We start from the raw sequence: 17,877 nt of genomic DNA on the forward strand, positions 1-17,877 counted from the left end.
ATTTCGTTGTTTCAGGACTGGATGACTCGGAAAAACTAGTGAAGGGTATTGGAGGGGACTGCTACTCTTACGTGGTGGATCTAACTGACAAGGAAGACATTTACCGCGTTGCCAAAAAAGTTCACGAGGAAGTCGGCAGGGTAAGTGAATAAGACACAAATCAGATTGAATATGGGTTTAATGCAGAATTTAAATAAACCTAGCTGTATTGAAACAGATCGGTTTGAATAACTTTTTTAATATACTTAACCGGTCAAATAAGTTTGTCAGTAGCAGAAGGCGCGAAATTCAATTTTTCTATGGTAGGATTCTTTGCTCTTACATTTTTCTAATTTGCCGCTTTTTTCTACTGGCGGAATTGGCATGACCAACTTTACTGTTTCTGTCAGCTCTAAGCAAATTACATCTATTAAATAACTATTATTAGGTGCTTTAAATTGAATAAAATTGTGTAAAGTGTCATTTAATGGAACTTGCTAACAATGTAAACAAAAGTCACTAGTAAATTCATCATTCTTTGACAGTTTCAATATGACGCGCGGTTTGTTTACATAGTTAGCAAGTTCCGTAGAATGACACTTTATATTCGCTTCCCCAAAGTATCAATGACAATAACTTCGACTAGCGTACACAAAAGATCGTTCGCTTACGCCTAAACCGGTTTTATTGGCATTATCTGTCGTCATCGGAAACAGTTACATTGTCAAGGCACATTTTGATATCGGCATTAAAAAGCACGATAAAGGTGGGCCATTGTTTGGCTTGTCAGGTGCTTGAGCAACTGTTCGATTGTTCTTGCAGGTGAGTCTGTTGATAAACAACGCTGGCGTGGTGTCGGGCCAGTACCTCCTCGACACGCCGGACCATCTCATACAGAGGACGTTTGACGTCAACGTTTTGGCGCATATATGGGTAAGCAATTAAGTATGTACGTCGTACAACCAAAAAAGTAAGTAGTCGTACGGTTTTAAAACGTTGGAGTCCACTTGAGAGGTAACCTACCTGCTGATGAATGGCATTGTTTTCTTTTGTTAAACCAAACCGCTAATTACGTGTGCAAGATGAAATGCAATAACAACAAAAGATTCTAAATAAATAACATCTTTACCTACCGTTTGAAGGATAGAGTTAAAAGTTAAGTCTCTCAAGTGGATACCGACATTTTAAAACCATGCGACTATACCTATCGTAAAATGGTCCTACTTTGCTCCAATATTTGCTTGCTAATTAAGGAAATTATGAAAAATGTTTACCTATACTTCGTTTTTTTTAGCATTAGAAAGAACTTGCAAGAAGGTAAGTGATCTAGACATGTCTTTTAATTGAAAAACGCTTTTTAAAAACCAAAAACGATTACTTAAGAAAGCAGAAGAATATAAATGATCGTATTAGCTTCATAATTATTGCATATTTGCCGTAACTTATTTTTAAAATGTGTTTTTCAATTAAAAGACACATCAAGATTGTTTACCTTTTTTCTAATGCTAAAAAAACGAGGTATACCTATAGTTTACTTAAAGGCACAAAGTTACTAAACATAGAAATATAATATTTGAATATATTAATGACTTGTGTCATTTGACAGAATTACCACCTTTTCATAAAACTTTATCCCATTCTTACAAATACATAAGTCTAAATAACAGATAAAGACAAACGATTAATAGCTAATTCAGGGCAGTAACGCGTTTATGAATAACGCTATTAGAGCACAATTACAACAAAGTAGTACCATTTTACGGTCATCAAGTAAATAAGATCAGCAATGATCATTAAAAATGATCAAAAGAACATGGCAGTAAACGTGAGCCCATTCTTATTTTATTACTTTTATTATCCGTTGATCTCATTTCTATATATCGCTTTCATCGGATCTTATCGTAAATAAATCACACACTTTTATTACCTATTCACATACCAGCAAGTTTCCTTGACTCCTTTGCATCTATCTATCTCAAACTAATTATCAAAAAGAAGGAGACTTTATCCGTACCTTTACTTATACTCTGTATCTTTAGGTACATATTTAACTAAAAGTAAACAAAAATCTACTCTCAAATGGCTCCTTATGCCAGTTGAGGGTAGATGACAACATTTCACGATCAAATAATGTACGTTAAGGTAAGGTAAGGTAAGGCCCCCCCCCACATCTAGCGTCTTTCAAGCGTCGGCGTCTGGTCAGCGCTATGGAAAATGACGTCGCTGCGCAGTTGCGTCGACGTTGCGTCGAGCAGCGGCCATGAGTTGTAGACGCCGACGCTCGAAAGACGCTAGATGTGGGGGGGCCCTAAGGTAAAGATCCAGGCGGTTTTGTATTTGGTTGGTAAACAAATAAATGTTATAACTACCCGAAAATGTACAAATTATTTATTTACTTTTATTTAAATACCTAAAGATACAGACTATAGATTAGAACTTCCTCATGCTCTTCCAGACGGTAAAAGCCTTCCTGCCCAAGATGATAGAACACAACGACGGCCACATAGTGACCATAGCGTCCATGGCCGGCCACGTGGGCGTGGCCAAGCTGGTGGACTACTGCGCGTCCAAGTCTGCGGCCTGCGGCTTCGACGAGGCCCTGAGATTAGAGCTGGAGGTGCGGGGCGCGAAGGGGGTGACCACGTCGCTCATCTGCCCGTACTTTATCCGGTCTACGGGCATGTTCGAACAGGTTAATTCGAGGCAAGTAGAATGTTAATAAATTAAGGCCTGTGCACACCGGCTGCGTGTGCGTGACGTGCACGTGTGCGTGCGGCGTTGTAGTATACAGATCCTTATGAGAGACGGCACACCGCTTGCGTTGTGTGCGTGTGTCGCGAATTTACGCGATTCCAGATCAAAGGTGAGTGACAACCTTTAGCATGAGATTTTGACGTTGGTAACACTGTATAGACAATTTTGGCGGGAGAGAAAAAATAACTTGACATTCTAATTTGAGATAGTACAAAGAAGGCGTTCTAAGCAACTTATTAGTTAGATAGAAGAAATTTAAGAAGAAGCTGTTATTGCTGTGTGTACATATTACATATTGTAAGAGTATAGCCAGAAGATCACCCTGGTGAGTGTTTATATTATTATGACGAGAGAAATACGTTGAGAGGTTATGTAAAAAGTAAGAACACTAACTATGGTGGAACGGGAAGGTCTATTGGGGAAGGTGGTAGGACCTCCAGGGACCTGCGGGTCCCACACAATAAGGTGAGAGTAGAGAAATCGTGGTGGCAATGGGTCTGATCACTTTAGAGAGGAATATACCACAGAGTGTGGCTCTAGATCAGAATCATGGTGCCATCAACGACTCTCACTGATTGCATTTAGTAAGTTTATGAAAGCTATGAACCTCTCAACGTGAGTCACTCAAATACTTGTCGCTTATATGTACAATAGGAAAATCATGAAAATTGAATATGACAGGTTATATATAATCATTCATCATAGGTACATAAAAAAGTGGCGACAGCGTGTGCGGCTCCAACATTTTTAGCGTACGCGCACGTACAAGTCACGCACACGCAAGCCGGTGTGCCCAGGCCTTTAAGGTCTATGCGGCAAATTTCGTCATAGCGGCAATTCCCTATACGAGCGATTTTTTCAAACAATAGTGCACAATTGATACTTTCCTCGACAAAATAAAGGTTTTCGTTTCAGCAAACAAAAGTAGATATGTAGGTTTTCTTTCCCTACGGTAGAAGAATTCAATATACGGTCATGTAGGGAATTGACCTTGCCTATTATTTTACTATGCGTCTCTGTAGCTTGCAACTTCGTCGATGCCCTAAAAATGGAACTAGACATTGGTGGTACAGGTTTGTAGAATTTTGGAACCCACGTCATACAAAAAAATACAAAAACAAGTTATTTTCATAATGGATAATTTTATGCTTTCTGACTTCTGGCTGTAAAAGGTCATACTACCAGAAGTAATTGTACATAAACGTATTGATTCGAAAGGCAATAAGATATGTCGATGAACTTTAAAGGTATGTGGGTGATTACCGTTCGCCAGTTTTCAAGACTTAAAAATTACTTTGCCAAGGCGATTGCCACCTTTAGTGAATGTTTATTGACTCAAATTAAGGTTCATGAAATACGTGTTAACATAATTGCAATGCTACTAAAGCTTATACGTCATATCATGACGTACCTACATTACCGACGTTTAACTTTTTATTGTGGCTACTACTACATTTAAATGTTTCTTTGTAGTGTTAAGTTTATGTAGGTATATAAATAAATAATGACGACCAAAATGACCAGATACTAGTATATCGGGACACATTCTTATTGTTATGGTAACAAAGATGTGTAACGATATAATTTAGTCATTTTCGTCGTCACTGACTATTTGATGCTAATAGCAACAATGTTTGTTTGATACTAAATATAGTTATCAGATTTGTACCTTTCAGTGCGCATGACGCACATGCGGCATATTAACTTGCTACGGATTACGGCGTAGCACTCTCTTCTCTAGTGACAATGCCAAATTTAATATCCTCATTATGTCCTCAGCAATTACCGGCAGCAACTTTTGAATACAAAATGATTTACGACTGTATTGTCAAGCTAATAAGATGTCACGCGTATAATTTGAATCTCGCCTAGCTATTTTACCGCTCCGAGTGTGAGAAATCTACATTAGAATTAACCTTTTGAACGCCATCGGCCGTTCTTGTCTACGTGACAGCGTGATAAAACAGTGTCCGTCGCTTTCTTGAAGGTTACTTTGACAGCGTAAGCCCATTAGCACTTATAAGCGTTCTTGGCGCCATGGACACAACTCTTACGATAGTGCTTGGCGTTCAAAGGGCTAAAATAGTGGAAATATTGTTTTTTTTTCGTTTGATATCTGTATATAGTTATAATTTATAGAAATGATGTGTTTCCAGGTTTGTGCCTCAGCTGAACGCGAACGAGGTGGCGGACCGAGTGGTGCTCGCCATCCGCACCAACGAGGCCATGGCCGTCATGCCAGGCTACTTCAGTTTACTGCTGCCTTTCAAATGGTAAACGAAAGAAAATGGAGTATACTCTCAAGACAGCTGTGGTGTTTAAAATATTTATGTACACTTGGAAGGATTGAATGTAAACAAATCTTCAATGCAGTAGCGAATAATTACTGAAATCAATAAGTCATGAGGGGCAGATACGAGGTGCTCGCCTAGGAGGACGCCTCATGGATCATGGACATTTATGCCGCCTCAACTTTTACGCTAATTACGCTAGCATGATGTTATACTAGCGTAGCGACTAATTTATGGCACATAATCTCAGAAACGTGCACATATTTAAAAAATCTTGAAGAATATTTAATATATCTAAGGCTGGTCACCGTTGTCGGAAACGTGCAGGATTCAGACGTAAACAACATATTAAATTAAGTTTTAAATTAGAAAATATCGATCCTTCCCTTCGTGAACTTTGCCTTAGTTAGAAAATGAAGATGCAAGAATATAGTACTAGTAGTTGCTGTTCAAGTTATGATAATTATTATTGATGATATTTCGTTACACGCACTGCGCAATTGCGCATGAATAATTTCATACATAAATGTTAGCATATTTTAACATGGTAGATTTTAGTATACCTTCACGGTTCTCAAGTTCATTGTCACAGAAATAAACAGTGGTAATTACTTAAACAAGGAAATACTTTAGGATGTCAGAAAAGGTCAAATCAAGTGTCATGGAAAAAACCATTAGTAACAAGATTGACGACGAACTTAACTTAACCTAGACCTTTTGGTATTCATTTACAGGTATAGGAACCATACATTTTTAAACAGCGTGTGATATACGAGACGGTAAATAAACGTCTTTGACATGACATCTTTATAACAACTAACAAGTTTTATTAGCTATTTTTAAGTTTTATTTTAATACAACAATAGGTAGTAGGCACATCAACGGTAAACAAAATGCAACTACGAGTACAGCCACCTGCAATAATATGTTACACTACGAAGGCCGCAAAAATATCTGACACGATCTTATTTGTAGAGCCATAAGAGCGTGTCACATATTTTTGCGGCCTTCGAAGAGGCAATATAACAAACGATATTATCTACTACTTATAATTAATTTACCTAACGCTAGAAGGTAAAAATTACCTTACCTATTTGTTTTTGCTCAATTCAACATTCAGACACGGAATCACAATTACAAGCACGATATTCTTATATTTTCTCATTATTATGACGTCCAAAGTAATTATCGCCGGCATGATGGAATTTGCCGCAATTTTCTAAATTAACGAATAAAATTTGTCTGACATATGTTCATTTTAGTTATTATACCTATTACAACATGATTTAATTTTAAAATAATTAATATGTAATAAGACATCGGCGATATTTTAGAGGCATGTGATGTGGACATTCTCTTAACTCAAATTTCGCAAGACGTTTGAACGGTTCTTAGCTATTGCTAACTAACCGCTACTGTATGTACTTTAAAAAAATATGTTATACTGTAAACGTATTATTTGGTAGGTGAGATGACAAAAGAAGTGAGGATAAGTTGCTTGTGCGTGAAATAAAAATAACCCTCGATTCGTCAGAACACTAACAACTTTTTTTACAGAGCTTCGTTTATTATTAATTCAGAAACCAAGATCTCTTTCGTTTCTAATTTTGTCGGAATGCGCTTTTATTATTTTTGTACATCTATCATACCTTTTTATATATTTTGATAGACCCTCTACCATATAAGTTTATTTTTTCTCTAGGCTCGTCCCCTGGCCATGCCTGTCGGAGTTCCTGCGGCGCCTGGTGCCGGACGCGGTGCCGACCACGCCGGGCGCGGGCGCGCACGCGGCGCCGCCGGCCCGGCCCGCGCCGCCGCCCGCCCGGCCCGCGCCGCCGCCCGCCAAGCCCGACGCGCGCCCCATGACGCTGGCGCCGCCGCGCCGCCACGACAGGCACGTCTGACGCGCAGCGCGCCACCGGGGATGCGACATGCGTGGACTTAGGTGATATTGCTAACTGGATTACCATTCGATTGGACCTTTGTTAAGTGACTAGACAGCACTTTTAGCTGTCTTCTCTAGGGCTTTAAGTTCTAGACTGAGCGGTCGATGAAATTTTTATAGGTATTTTGACCAATGGTACCTATAAAACCTGTACGCGGTACGGGTGATTGAGGCAGCAAAAGAAAATTACTGGTAGCTCTTCAGCCACGTTGTTTTTGTGGCTAGAAGCTATAAAAGATAACTATATCGCATGATTTGTATTGGCGAACGAACTTCTTACTGTAGCTAGTTATAACATTCCATTTCTAACCGCAGCTGCACTACCGGTACTGAACGCGTCGCTGTCATTGTCAATTTCCATAGTAAAATCAACAGTAATGCTGCTGTCGTTGGAAATGGAATGTCACCTTTAGTCGTATCGCGATATCTTTACGCGAGTTAGATAAATCCCCAGAATTGTTATATCGAGATGCAAAGATGAGAGACTATATCAGAAGGTTTTATGATCGAACCCTAAACCCTAGTGAATGCTGTGATAGAGGTGAAGCTTGATTTGTTATTGATTAATGGAATTTTATACAATCAGCAGCAAAACAAAATGCGTTTTACTATACTGCTGCCTTGTTGTTTTAAACGGAAAATAGACCCAAATATCTGTAATGCCGGCTACACACGTAACTATAAATCGTAGCGATTAAACTGTGCAGTCCGATTTGCGCAGTTTTATCTACCGTGTATATGACAAATCGTTGTCGATAGATAGGTAGATAAAACTGCGCAATTCGGACTGCACGGATTAATCGCTACGATTTATAGTTAACGTGTGTAGCCGGGGTAAGAACGATATGGTTTTCGAGTTATTCGGCATATTGGTAAAGTCTCTCACGGGTATTTTGTTACGTACTTACCTACCTACGTACTTAGTTAATTATAAAGTTGTTATAGCAATTGTTGACCAAAAATTGCGTGTACCTAATTGAGATGTTGCGTTTCAAAAGTAATTGACCATTTTTAGGTTCCCGTTATCGCAAATGATGTATGAGATCAGTGTAGATCAGTGCTCTACAGAAAAGTGCCATCGACAAAATACGTAACTTTTGATATAGAGTTTCATTAGTACAAATTGATTAAATGTCGTGAACATTTTCTAAATAATGCGATTAAAATTAAACGGGACCTTAGAATACGATCCGTATTTCTGTAAAAATTACAATACCTGTACATACATATGTTATATAAGTAAGCAAGTATTTAAAACGTTCACATATCCGTTTGAACCAGCTTTTAGATTTTAATGTGTGGTAAGGCAGGGCTAAAGTATCGGTGGGTAAAGTAAAAATGGCCACTATACCTTACCGACTCCGTTTATGTAGTCCATTCAGTATCGAAGTGGCTGTAGTATGAAGACTTTACATAGGTACAAGGCCCCCGGTCTTTTTTACCTAACACTTAAAGTGTGGACTCAAGGAAATCAATAGCGCCACTGAATTACGTTTTTGGTAATGGAAACATCTCCATATTTATTTTGTATGAAAAATAGGGAGTATAAATACTTCATAATTTTTAAAAGTTGTTGAACAACAGTGTCACCGTTTGAGGAGTATGTTTTAATTATTTGCTCATATTACAGGCCACACCCGGTATATGGAGGCCGAGTTCTAATAAGTTCGAATAGGCCTCATGATCAGTCTTATAGCGTAGTGGGACCCTATCGTTATGAAGTTATGACGATAACTTGACATTTCAGTCACAGTCGTAGTGTCTCTATGTGATAATGATAGACCTTCCTTTAAGCTGCAAAATCTGATCATTGACTTCAGTCCGTTATATTCGTCTTTTTGAAACTGGGCCCTCAATATGAAGTTAACCCTTTAAATGCCTCGCCTATCGTGCGTGGCGCGTCATCGTGAACTTTGTCGGTCGGGAGATCAAAGGGAATCTAAGATTTCAATCGTCATAATTACGAACGCCGACGTCCAGATTTTGTAATGGCGCTGTTTGACTTTAGTGTTTACTTACCAAGTTTTCGACTTTAAATTAGGTTAAGTAATGTAGTGTATTGTTACTGTGGTACTTAGTCAAACTAAGAAACGACGAGGATGTGATAGCAATTACCTTATAACTACGATATTGTAGAGACATCGATATTAATTACATTCCATAATTAAGTTACCTTTTAAATACGTTACGTAACCATCAAATGTACTAACGAATACACTCTTCACCCACAAAATAAGTTAAGTACCTAAATTGGACCGTTACGCAGGCCTATTTCGAATATCTATCTACCAGAACTTTTGAGATCAATGAAAAACTGGGGTCGATTATTTTTAATAGCATTTGAAATAGTCCCTCGTGACGACATTTGTATGTATAAAACAAAAGCGTAATATGTAACGATTTAGAGAAATTTAATGAATAAATTAAGATTTGCTGTCTTTATCATTAAGTCGTCTCTATTATTAGAGCTTTTACATTACAAATGCTAAGTATAGCTAGCATGCAATAAAAAAAAAGTGTTATTCTTTCGTAGCAAACATAATTCATGAAAATATTTTTATTGAAGTGAAACCTGATGAGAATTAAGAGTGAAACAGAGAGAGGACAAACAACGATGTAGAAATTACTCTTTTTAGTGTTCCGTACAAATCATTGTTCACGGAACACTTAGGGCCAGTTGCACCATCCCAATAACCCGGGGTTATGCGGTTAAACCGTTAACCCAGTGTCAAATTATACTGGTAACTATGGTAATTCCAGGTTTAACCGGATAACCCTGGGTTAATGGGATGGTGGAAGTAGCGCTTATGGGATCACTTCGGTCTTGTTTTTTACGCGTATTTAGGTACGATTTATTCATTCCCCCTTTTTAATAGGTAAGCATCACTGTGGGTAAAGATAAAAAATAATTTGTTCAATTTGTCACAATTACGATTAAGTTGTTCTCAACGAATGTTGGAAGTTATTTACTAGGTAATACTAAAGCATATATAGGATGTAAGGTAAACGTGAATTTGAAATTTGCTCAATTTTGGCTTAGTATATGTCAATAAATTACTTTTAATTCGGGTGTTAATGGGCTTCCGTGCAAGTGAATGTATATAATTATGTATAACGCGGAAATGTGGCTGTTATATTATTGGCATAAAAAGGTATATGGTGTATAGCAAATTACGAAAAATATAAACCTTGTGACATTCTTAAGCAGGAGGGAACATAGAGAGGTCTGCTTATTGCGAAGCCTTGCATTTGTATTAATGCAACATACCTAAATAGTATAAGCACCTGGGGGACAGCCAAGATGACAATCAATAGAAAAAAAAATGTTATTTGTATATTTTCATACATTAATTAAGGATTATTGTTTTCTATCAATGATTGTCATCTTGGCTAGCCCTGCCGTGTTATATTTCCCTTTTCTTTGAGAATGTCACATTCTATTATAAATATAGTTTACCTACCTAATAGAGGGACCTGTAAAGTTGCATTTACTGCAAAAAAACACTGTTAAATATTCAGTTAAAAATATTTTTGTAATATGTTAAAAAAAGGGAATAAAGATATAAAATGAAATGTTTTAGTGTGTTTTGTTTATAAACAAGATAAATTGTGGTAGGTTTTCCAGAAACTTGATGGAAAGTATAAAAGTTAAAACTGTCATTAAGTACAATAGGTATGTACCTACTTTAAAATTCATATTAAATTATATTAGTAAGGTAGGTAACTCTTAACTGGTAAAAATATAACGATAATAAATTATTAACATCAATAAATACTGTAACATGCAGTAATACTTCAATGAATACAAATTTATCGCTGTTTTAAACTATTGTGATTCGTTTTGTAATAAAATATGAAAAAAATAATACACTCCTCTACTTTCAGGTGAATGTTTTAAACAAAGTGATGATAAGCAATATGAAATAAACGAACAAAAAAATGGACAACCTTAAAACTAATTATTAATCAACAATATGGCATAACTAGGAAATACTTCAATAAATCATCTTATGTACATACACACTATATAATGCGAAAGACTAGCAAAATTACGTTTAACATTAAGACGTAGGGTAGACCGAGGCGATTGGGATCACTTAGTGAATCAGATACCAATGAGCATTTCGGCCTTTTGATCGAAGAATTTTCTTAAGATTGTCGACGAGCTTGGCTTGTATACTTTGTCTCTATAAGTCATTTAATCCCAATAAGGGGTAGTTAAATAATTTATTGGAATGTGTTCGTGTCTTGGTCTATAAAAATAAAAGGTAGGTAAGGTAACGTAGGTATGCAATACATATTTCAAGTTTTTTTAGTTTTATACTTGAATAACGAATTTATTCAGTTTTGTTTAGATAAATAATACTAATGCCTGCTTAAAAATGTATTTATTTAAGTATCGTTCCATACCAATCGTACCAATTGGTCCGATACGCCTCGGTTTACCCTACATTACTTTGATATTGACTCAAATGTAACACGTAACTATCAAACTATTAATTGTAAGCACCTAAAGGATTTAACTCTCAACATTTAAATTACTCATAAAATATCTTACTTGAAACTTTAATAAGTACTCTACATATTTTTGGTTCCATAAGTTTTCTTAACATTAAACTGCTCTTAGACCAGCTTAAATATGTTTTAAATCTAAAGATGTAAGTACACAGAAAGGCACAATCTCGAAACACTTAATATTAGAGATATCTACTGTCACAATTAAAATTATTGTGTCATTAATACTAATTTATACTTTATAAGAAATTACCACCTTTTTATTTTTAATAAATTACCAATTACAATTCCATCATTTACGATGAGTGCATGTACAATATTATATACCCTCTGTCCTCGTAACTGGGGATCGATAAATTTTAAAATAGAATACTTAAAGAAATACCAGAAATACTCAACCCATATCCCATCTATCATAAACCACACTTCAAAGTTTTTTAAACTAATCATTCTTATCCCTAGGAAAACTGTCCGGTAACCTGAACTCGGTGATCGGCGATATATACAGCGGATTCAACTCCTGAGCGTTCAACCTACTCATCTCCGCTTCCTGAACAAACTTAGCATATGCGCGTCTATCGGACACTATTTGTGCACTCTTTATGCCCATGATAATGACTATGCCGCCTGCTATAACACAGACCATTATGATTAAGGCACTGGTCATGAGCTTGGCGCTCGTCAGCTGTCCGCATTGCTTGGAGCGGATGACTAGTTCCATGGCGACCATATCTTGGGCGCTGGCGCTGTATGTGTACCTGTATTCGCATTCCTGGCTGCCCTCTTCTACTCGGAGTATGCAGGATACTTCCTCACTGCCTTCCGTAACTGTAAAAATAATCGTCATTTTCAATAACCGGAAACTTGCTCCAAATTATTCAATTAAACTAAAGAGAGTGGAAGGGTAAAATGCCTACTTACATTAAAATAAGTCATTTAATATGTCGGATTTTATAAGTAATAAATAAACATTAATATCTGCAGGTAATTGGGTGAATACTCTAGCAATCTTAGTTTATTTTTATTACTTGTCAATTATAGGTATTTTATGTAGGTATTGCGCCTGTTGGCGAACCTAAATAAATAATAAGTACGTTTCTAATGCACCAAGTAAGTACCACATCTCGAGTTAACTCACATAAAACAAACTTTCTGAAATAGTAATCTACATTCGCTAATGAAGTTAATTTTAATAGGGTGAAAGGCAGTTAGTTTAACTGTAATTTGATCACCACAAACCGCATCGTGCGACCGTAACGATTAAAGAGGCTCTCGAGTCGCCAACGTGCGACCACAAAGTGCGATCATAATTAACCTATTTTCTGCCATCATTACTCAAACATGCATGACACTTTCTTGATTCCCATTTGTTAATGAAAAGATGATTATATGAAAATATGATGATGAGTCTTGATAGATACGTGGGGGTGAGACAAGTGAAACAACTGCTTGCTGTTAGCGTACTGACGTGTATTCGTAAGTTAGCGCGGTGGGTGTGTGCGTGAGCACACATACATATGCAACATTCCTCCCCTTAGCTTACATACACGTCTAAACCTTAACTAAGAATAACAAAAGATTACAACTAAGTACTTATTGCTAAAAGAATGGTTTGTAATTAATCTTGGGTCGATTGCGCTTTGTTCGAGGAGTGGTAGGCACGGAACCGTTATCGGCTGGGACGTCAGAGTCTCGAGTATCGGGTTCAGTAACCGGACCAGGCAGGGCCTCCAGGAATTCGTCATCTTCTTCGGACTGACCTCCAGGCATGGACCCCTGTGGCGTGCTGATTGGTTCGGGAGGCTCTGATGATGCAGGGTGTGGATCTAGAACCACTGTCCGTTCTCCTTCCTCCCCCGTGCTAGGCTGCAGTTCCTCGCTCGGCGTAGGCGGGCGGGGCGATGATGTGTCATCGTCCCGGAATTCTATGTCTTCATCCCAATAACTAGGGTAAGCGCAATCGTGCCCTTTATCTAACACAATTTGGTTTTTGTGCTTTTTAAATGTTTTTAAAGTTATATTGTCTTTTACTATATAAACAACTTTACCAACTTTTTTGACAATTGTGCCTCGGCACCACTTAAATTTACCATTTGCCTCAAAGGCCTTAAATAATACCAAATCTCCTCGAGATAAACATTGCCCCTTACGGAACATTGAAGGTTTATTCTGCAAACACTGATTTTTTCGTACTGTATCAGCGAGCGCCGGGGATGAGGGTGACGGTATTATAGGGTTAATTAAATCTAACCGAGTCCTTAACTTCCGTCCATATACCAACTGAGCAGGCGAAACCCCCGTTGTAGTGTGTACAGAATTTCTGTAATCAAATAAGTATTTTAATAGTCGTTTCCACGAATCCTGTACCCCATTGCCAGTCAGTAAACTGGTTTTAATGCCCTTTTTAATTATTTTAACGTAGGATTCCGCCTGTCCGTTGCTAGCCGGGTTATATGCCGGTGATGTAACATGTGAAATGCCGTTTAACATACAAAAAGCCTCAAACTCGCGCGACGTGAACGACGTAAATACCATTGTCGGTTACCAATATATGTGGAATTCCAAACCGTGACATGAATTCACAAATTTTTTCTATAGTCGCTAAAGATGAAATAGTGGTTTTCATATTATATACTTCTACCCATTTAGTATATGCATCTACTATTACTAAATATGAGCTTCCGTTAATAGGTCCTAAAAAATCACAGTGTATCCTGTGGAACGCGCACGGCGGGTACTCCCATTGCGCGAGCGGCGCACGCGCGGGGGAGGGGCGTTGTTGAATACATATGGTGCACGCACTTATCAACCTTTCTAATGCCGCGTCTACTCCCGGAAACCAAAACCTAGACCGAACTTCAGCTTTTGTTTTTACAATGCCTAAATGGGATTGGTGCACTTCCGCTAAAATTATATTTTGTAATTTCGCTGGAACAACCACTTTGTGACCTCTCATGACGCAACCGTTTTCATAAGAAAGTTGTAACCGACATAAATAATAAGGTTTCAGGGCCTCGTCTGATACCTTTTTAGGCCAACCGTTTAAAATGAAATGGATCACTTTTTGCAAAACAGTATCCCTCTCCGTCTGCTCGCGCAACTCGGTTACTGTCACCGGTAAATTACCATCCACAACAAAATTAATGTACGAGGCTCGATCGGGAATATCAGTTGTGGCGTTTGCGCTGCGCGTGGCCGCCCCCCGCGACCCCGCCGGGCCGGGAAGACAGGCTCGAGATAAGAAATCTGCATTGTTATCCGCGCTTCGTACATATTCGATTTTATAATTGTAACCGCTTAAAAACATTGCATAACGTTGAAGCCTGTTTGCTGACACTTCCGGTATGCCACGGTAGGGCCCAAAAATCGACAACAAGGGCTTGTGATCCGTACGAAGGGTGAAGGGTATCGCCCTGCCATATAAGTACTGGTGGTACCTGCGTATCCCGAATATAATGCTAGTAGCTTCTTTTTGAAGCTGTGAGTAACGCTTCTCCGCAGCATTAAGGGTGCGCGATGCGAACGAAATAGGCCGCTCGGTACCATCAGACTCAATTTGGGATAAAATGGCACCTAAGCCACAAGGTCCAGCATCAACTGTCAGCACTATGTCGGCCGCAGGGTTAAAATGCGCCAACACTTGTTCAGATGCTAAACATTGTTTAATAGCCACAAATGCTTTATCATGCTCTTGTGTCCAGCACCATTTTACCCCTTTTTTTAACAAGTCATATAACGGACTCAGTATGGCCGACGCATTCGGCACGAAACTCCTATAGTAATTTACTAATCCTAAAAAAGATTGTAACTGTTTTTCATTTTGCGGTACAGGAGCGTCTACCATGGCTTTGACTTTAAGCGGTGATTTATGTAAGCCATGCTTGTCTATCACGTATCCTAAGTAATTTACTTCATCTTTAAAAAATTCGCACTTCTCTTTTTGTAACGTGAGGCCGGCGTCTTGTAACCTTTTAAGTACCTCGTTCAGCCTGGTTAGGTGCTGCTCAGTGTTTTCGCCCGTGACGAGCACGTCATCGAGTAGGCACAGCGTGCCCGGGACCCCCGCCAGGACCCCCTCCATGGCGCGCTGGAACACGGCGGGCGCCGATGAGAGTCCGAAAACCATGCGAGTATACGTAAACAACCCGCGATGAGTATTTACACAAGTTATTTCCTGCGACTTTTCATCTAACTCAAACTGGTTATACGCATTAGATAAGTCTAATTTCGTAAACTGTTTCCCGCCATATAACTTTGCAAAAAGTTCAGATACAGTAGGTAAGGGGTACTGGTCAACCACCAGCTGTTTGTTTACGCCCGTCGAATAATCAGCACAAATCCTTATCGCCCCGTTACGTTTTAACACCGGCACAATGGGTGACGCATACTGCGAGTGATCGACCGGTTTTAAAACTCCTAATGATAATAATCGATCTATTTCCTTATCGACCTTGTCCCGTAGGGCGAATGCTATTGGTCTCGCGCGAATAAACACTGGTTTAGCGTTGTCTTTTAACTGTAAACTGACTTTATATTTATTAAATCGTCCTAATTCATCTGAAAATACCGATGCGTAACGTTTTTCCAATTCTTTTAATGTATAGCCAGTTTCATGGTCTTGGCCACAATAACGAACCGGTGAAATTACCGCGAGCTCTAAATTGAAACGCGAAGTAAAATCACGACCTAGGACATCCGCGCCTGCCTTTCGCACAACATAAACTTTAAGTGAATGAGTTTGGTTTGCGTAAGTGATGGGTAGGCGCACTGCCCCCAGACATGGAATATTATCACCAGTAAATGTGATTAGCCGAGTCTTAGTAGCTAACAATGGTACATCGCTAAAATGTTTTTTGTAAGTATTTACATGCAACGCAGATACGGCTGCCCCGGTATCTATTTCAAGATTTATTGGACGGTTTAACATTAAAACGGTTTCAATCATCGGTTCCCCTTTATTTGAACGGATGTTAAAAACTTTATAGCACTCACCGTCATCGTCATCGCCCTCATCCACAGCGTTCACTGCCATGAAATTTACATTTTTACACATCTTTTTCAGATGCCCTGTAGAATTGCACTTTTTACACTTGGATTTCGCGAAACGACACTGCAATGTTTTGTGATTATAGTAACCGCACACTTGACACTGCTCTTTTTTACCGTTACCGCCGCCGCTACTCCCGGGCGTACTTCCTCGCGGTCGCGTTTGTTCCACCTTGAACAGCTGATCCTGGGATGTTTGTACCGTTTCTGAGGCCGCTGCCCCCGCGCGCGCACACCGTACACTTTCGGCCACCTCCACGGCCTTGGCGAGAGTGAGCACCGTAAGGTCCCGCGCAAAGAGCTTCTCCTTCTCCGGCCCGGATAACATTCCCATGACGAACTTGTCGCGAAGAGATTCTTCCACATTGGTAAAACCACAGTGCGCCGATAACCCGCGCAACCGTGCCGCCCATTGTGGAAATGTCTCCCCCGACTGCTGCGTAGCCGCGTAAAATTTGTATCGTTCGCCGAATCCACAGCGTTTCGGAGTGAAGTGGCCGTCCAGCAGCTTGACGATATCTTCGTATGGCACGGTCTGCAGCTCCTTCGGTAACGCAAGGTCCGCCGCGAGCTTGTACGTGCCGTCACTGAGTGCGCTAAGGAGGATCGCTCGTCTCTTTTGTCCCCCGGCATCTTTGGTGTCGTCGATATCGTTCGCGATGAACCACTGCGCAATACGTCCTTTGTACGTCTCCCAAGACTGGGTAGTGTGGTCGAACGAAGACAATAAGCCGAAAGTACTCGTAGCACCAGACATTTTCCGTTATTTTAACTTTTTTGCTATGTGGGTAGTCGTCGCCAGTGATAGATACGTGGGGGTGAGACAAGTGAAACAACTGCTTGCTGTTAGCGTACTGACGTGTATTCGTAAGTTAGCGCGGTGGGTGTGTGCGTGAGCACACATACATATGCAACAAGTCTAAAGATATAAGTTCTTAATTAAGGTAAATTAGATTCTACTCGATAGTAACTATTCTTGAGGCATAAGGTGTTGTGAATACTAATGATTATTATAAAGATCATCACTGTTACCTATAGGGATTTTTTTTTTTTATTATTATGAATGGGCTTACTCATGGCCACAGACTAGCCGAGGCGTAGACGTGGCCTACGATGGAGCGAGCTCGCCCAGAAGGTGCCTGTTCACTCTTGATTTGAAGGTTGCCGGGTTATAAGAACACGGAAATATAGACGCCGGCAAGGAATTCCATTCCTTGGCAGTGCGCATAAGGAAAGTAGAAGCAAAGCGCTTCGTGCGAATTGGTGGAATATCTACCAAGTAAGGATGGATTTTAATTAATTATCTAAGTATATGCGGTCAATTGCGGTTAAATCAACGTTTCAGTT

General features: G+C 39.3%; 3 protein-coding genes across 3 annotated transcripts in view; 1 reads left to right on the forward strand and 2 right to left on the reverse strand.

Annotated features, from left to right (window-relative positions):
- The window catches only part of LOC134672887 (estradiol 17-beta-dehydrogenase 11-like), a 59,061-nt gene extending 52,133 nt beyond the window's left edge, over positions 1–6,928 (forward strand). Inside the window, exons 3-7 of the mRNA XM_063530836.1 lie at positions 16–140; positions 802–912; positions 2,435–2,682; positions 4,890–5,006; positions 6,727–6,928. Of these exons, the coding sequence (XP_063386906.1) occupies positions 16–140; positions 802–912; positions 2,435–2,682; positions 4,890–5,006; positions 6,727–6,928 (803 nt within the window). The remainder of the gene's footprint in view (positions 1–15; positions 141–801; positions 913–2,434; positions 2,683–4,889; positions 5,007–6,726) is intronic.
- A 3,555-nt stretch (positions 6,929–10,483) lies between these two features.
- The window catches only part of LOC134672524 (integrin beta-nu), a 38,773-nt gene continuing 31,379 nt past the window's right edge, over positions 10,484–17,877 (reverse strand). The window contains exon 13 of the mRNA XM_063530466.1: positions 10,484–12,312. Coding sequence (XP_063386536.1) covers positions 11,927–12,312 — 386 coding nt within the window. The 3' untranslated portion in view covers positions 10,484–11,926. The remainder of the gene's footprint in view (positions 12,313–17,877) is intronic.
- On the reverse strand, positions 12,934–17,441 carry LOC134672522 (uncharacterized protein K02A2.6-like). The gene is given in 2 exon segments (XM_063530463.1): positions 12,934–14,010; positions 14,012–17,441. Coding segments are annotated over 2 exon segments (4,203 nt in total). The 5' UTR covers positions 17,288–17,441; the 3' UTR covers positions 12,934–13,083.

Source organism: Cydia fagiglandana, chromosome 17 (assembly GCF_963556715.1).
Source record: "Cydia fagiglandana chromosome 17, ilCydFagi1.1, whole genome shotgun sequence".
Lineage (NCBI taxonomy): Eukaryota > Metazoa > Arthropoda > Insecta > Lepidoptera > Tortricidae > Cydia > Cydia fagiglandana.